This window comes from Elephantulus edwardii, unplaced genomic scaffold (assembly GCF_000299155.1).
Source record: "Elephantulus edwardii isolate Elephantulus edwardi_28Jun2011 unplaced genomic scaffold, EleEdw1.0 scaffold00091, whole genome shotgun sequence".
Classification (NCBI taxonomy): domain Eukaryota; kingdom Metazoa; phylum Chordata; class Mammalia; order Macroscelidea; family Macroscelididae; genus Elephantulus; species Elephantulus edwardii.
In genome coordinates, this window is record NW_006399841.1 from 1,255,723 (window position 1) to 1,259,930 (window position 4,208).

Consider the following 4,208-nt stretch of genomic DNA (forward strand, 5'->3'; position numbering starts at 1 on the left):
TTATTTTATTATTTTGTGTGTGTGTACCGTCAAATCAGATCTGACTGGTATAGGAGGAGATTGCCCCTTCTCCAGCAGAGCATCTGGTGGATTTGAACCGCATACTTCTGGGACTGCAGTGAACCTTCTTGCCAGTAGGCCACCAGAGTTCCCCAAGACTTCATTTTTAAATTGGACTCAGTCACTTACATGATTTCATTCTCTGGTCTATAAATGGGAGCTACTGTACCACAAGTGTTCCACCCTAAAAGGACGACTGCTATTACCACCAACATGTGAATTTATTTAGTCAAGTTACTTACACTCTGAGCCTGTTTCTTTCCATAAAGTCCCAACCAGAAGACTTTCCTGCATCTTTACCCCATCTTCATGGACTTTATCAAATAACTGACAAATGACAGGAATTCATACTGGGATTCTCAAATTCCATTTTTAATATGTAGTAAAGGAAAAAATCCTCATAAAATTAATTACAACTATCATTACTAAAATCACTAAAATTTAAAAATTACTAAAATTAAAAAATCTAACCTAAGCTCCACGGCAGTGCTAGTGTAAATCCAACACCACCACATCAAATTCCTACTGTTTCCTTATCGGGACATCCTCGTAGGGACGGTTTCACAAGCATCCTGTCTCAGGCGCCTTTCTAAGCCTCCAGGGGGTCTGCAGGGGACCAAGAGCAGCCAACACACAGAGCGCTGTGGTGTTTTAAAGGAATCGTAGGCATTTCACACCAAAATGCAGAACCAATGCTCCGCATGGGCTGTTTTCATTTCCTCTCCTGCTGAGGGATGAGAAACTTGTTTACTGGGGAGGGGGGGGGGGGGGGGGGGGGGGGGGGGGGGGGGGGGGGGGGGGGGGGGGGGCGCGCGCGCGCGCACACACACACACACACACACACACACACATACACACACACACACACACGGGACGGCATCTCCACCGGAGAGGATTTCCACCAGCATCTCCTTCCAAGTGCATCTTCTCTCAGATCACACCAACAACCACTTCTGGAGCTTCTGCTTCTGTGTTAACTACTACTGAAGAAATCTATCAATCTAATAGCATTCTTATCATTTCTTCCTTTCATTCCAATTATTCTCCAACATAGAGACTACACCAGAAATTAAATCCAATCTAGGAAAATGGGAAAACCTTCTGGCTTGCAAGCTAATCACTGCTCTTTTTATTACAGATCGCATACAATAGAAATCAATTAGTTAAAACTGACAGAAGCCACTGCCAGTAAGTTGGATCCCGCTCACAGTGGCCCTCCATCAGGTCTCCAAGGCTGGAAATCCTTACATGGGAGACTGTCCACCTTCTCCTTCTGAGTGCTTCCTGGCTTCCAACCATTGACCTTTTGGCTAAAGTCCAATATGCTGCTACATACTATGCTTCTTTAGTCAATGCAATGAAACGATTTGCTGGTGTATATACACACACACCCCTCCCAAACTATGTATGTACGTATGTATGTATATGGTTGTTGTTGTTATGTGCCATTGAGTCGCTTGGGACTCACAGTGACCCTATACAGCCCTAAATCCTGCTCTGTCCTGTGCCAATTGCACTGTCTCTGATACACCCATCCCAATTACCACAGTCACTGAATCAATCCACCTCATAGAGGGCCTTCCCCTCCTGCGCTGTCCCTCCACCCTCCCAAGCATGATGTCCCTCTCCAAGGACCAGTCCCTCCTTACATATGCTAAGTATATGGTAGCTGACTATTTCCTAATACTGTGTCACTTACAGAGCATTCCTCCTTGCTCAGTCTTTAATACAGGGTTCTGCTGTGGTTGAAAGCGTGAGGCAGATCAGAGTTTTTACAACTGGGCGATATGTCACAGTAACTACACCAAGTCAAAGGAAAATGAGCAAAGCCCTGGACTGGGAGACTTGGCAGGGGCACAGTGAGCCCTCTGAGGAGCCTGATGTGGGAGACTCAATTATTCAAGGTTGGCACAGTGGTTAAAGCTGTTGGCTACTAAACAAAAGGCGTAAAGTTCCATAAAAACCTGAGTTGTTCACGGCCTCTGAGCCAGCCTCTGCCCACGACAACACTGGGTCACACAGCACACGGCCTTAACGACAATCTTCATGGGCGCAAAGGACCAGGTATTTTCCTTCTCCGAGTCGCTGACCAAGGGTGAACTACCAACCTTCTGCTTAGCAGCCAAATACAAACTGTTTGTACCCCTGGGCCCCTAAGAGGAGGCATGTGACCACCTTATTTTAAAAATACATAAAAATATTTATACAGCAAATGTTAAGTTCAGAGTCACAGGATTAGAATTTTAGTTGATGTATTTCTGTGGATTCTATACATTTTACAACAAACATTACTTAATGAAACAATAAACCAGTCATTTTTCAACTCTGGTGCAAATACTCAGGAAGTGGGTGTGCATACCAGGAGCTCGTCCATGCTAGTCTGACATTTCTCAAGGTTTATCCGTTTGATCGCCACTTTCTCCTTCTTGGGGGCACAGTACGCAGCCTGAACCACAGCAGTTGCTCCACTCCCTAAAAATAAATGACATAAATGAATTAACTTACCACATAATTTAAACAAAAAAGGACTCAGAATCTTATTCCTATATTAAACAGACGCAGAGAAACACCCTGCAGGGTATTATCAGTGACAGCACAAGTCTTGAGCATTTCAGCATTTCACAGAACCGTCAATAAAGGGGGGGCACCTCGAGTTGTTAGGGTTCTAGTCCCGACAAGCTGGCACAGGTTCACATGTCCCTGCTCCTCCCCTTATAAACACGGGAACCCCGGGCTGCTGATGGAAAGGTCCAACAAACTAGCTGCTCCGCAGAAGATGTGCCGTCTGTTCCCTAAAAATTGAAACTGTGGAAACCTCCCAGGGCAATTCTACTCCGTCTTATAGTGTTACTGTGAGTCCGATCAGCGAGACAAGTCAGGGTCGGGATTTTCTAGCCCCTTTAATACAAGCTTCTGCACAGCTTTCATCCGAATGCTTCATTAAAGAAGGAACTATTCTGGGGAATGAAAAGCCCACTGCTCTGGAATCAGACCTACTGGCTCACCCTCAGCGGGTTTTGACTCTGTAGACCGCATGGTAGCAGACGGTCCCTGTGTCTCCTGGGGAGAAGCTGGGGAGATTCGAACTGCCAGAGAGGAGCCAGCTCTGAGCTAGCAAATACAGGTCTTTTGTCAATGCTAACTGCATAAAACAGAAGCTAATGAGGCAGGAAGCTTTTAAGTTTGACAAAACAAAGCCATCAACCCTGGCCCTGAGGTGACTCTGGCTCAAAGGGCCCCTCGATAAGGGCTTCTGAGGCTGGACACCTTTACAAGAAGATCCTGCCTGTCTTTCACCCTTGGGGCCCCTGGTGGATTTGAACTGGTGACCTTACGATTAGCAGCCAGGCATGACATGCCTTGCCACCAGGGCTCTGGAAGTTTAATTATTATCAAGTCCTTTTTAAAAACCGCAGACCCATGATGACCTCCTCTTCTGCAGAGGAGAACTGCTCCACAGGATTCATGGCGGTGACCTTGCCGAAGCAGCCTGCCAGGCCTTTCCTCCGCGGCAGTTCTGGCTGAGTCCTCCACTACTCCTTCTGTTGGTACTGCAGCACTTAACTGAAGGAAACCAAAGCTAGACCACTCAGAACTATTTTACATTACAACTCAAAGATTCATGCACTGACCGAACACATGTCCCTAGCACAAGACGTTACATTCTGCTGTGACTTAACAAATACACTAAACGGCAGACATTTTCCAAAACCTACAGATAAAACAAGAACTGCAGGTCCCAGTTCCTCTACACTAACAGCTACTCTTATTAGACTTGATATGAACTTCCTAAAAACTGTCAAAATATTTTCCAGCAAATGCAAAGTGTGTCAAGGCTGCAACACAAAAGAATATAGTAATGCCATAGAAACGCACTATTTTCTGAAAGAGACTGAATTACAAATGTACAGTATATGTATTTTTACAACAAAAAAATATGTATTATCCTGGGAGAAAAGTGTGGCAATGAACGAATGGAAATCCAAAACCTCTGTAAATGTCTACTAAAATTAATAATAAAAAAAATTTTTTTTTAAAATGGATTATCCTTAGAATAGTATGAAACATTCTTTGAAATGCAAAAAACAAGTCTCAATAACACTAAGTCATGGAAGAATATCCCTTGCTCATGGATAGGAAGACTCAAT

At 44.6% G+C, this 4,208-nt stretch overlaps 1 protein-coding gene across 1 annotated transcript in view; it reads right to left on the minus strand.

The window, feature by feature from the left end:
• OXSR1 (oxidative stress responsive 1) overlaps positions 1-4,208 on the minus strand; it is a 77,145-nt gene that overhangs the window by 61,425 nt on the left and 11,512 nt on the right. The window contains exon 2 of the mRNA XM_006890590.1: positions 2,420-2,532. Coding sequence (XP_006890652.1) covers positions 2,420-2,532 — 113 coding nt within the window. The remainder of the gene's footprint in view (positions 1-2,419; positions 2,533-4,208) is intronic.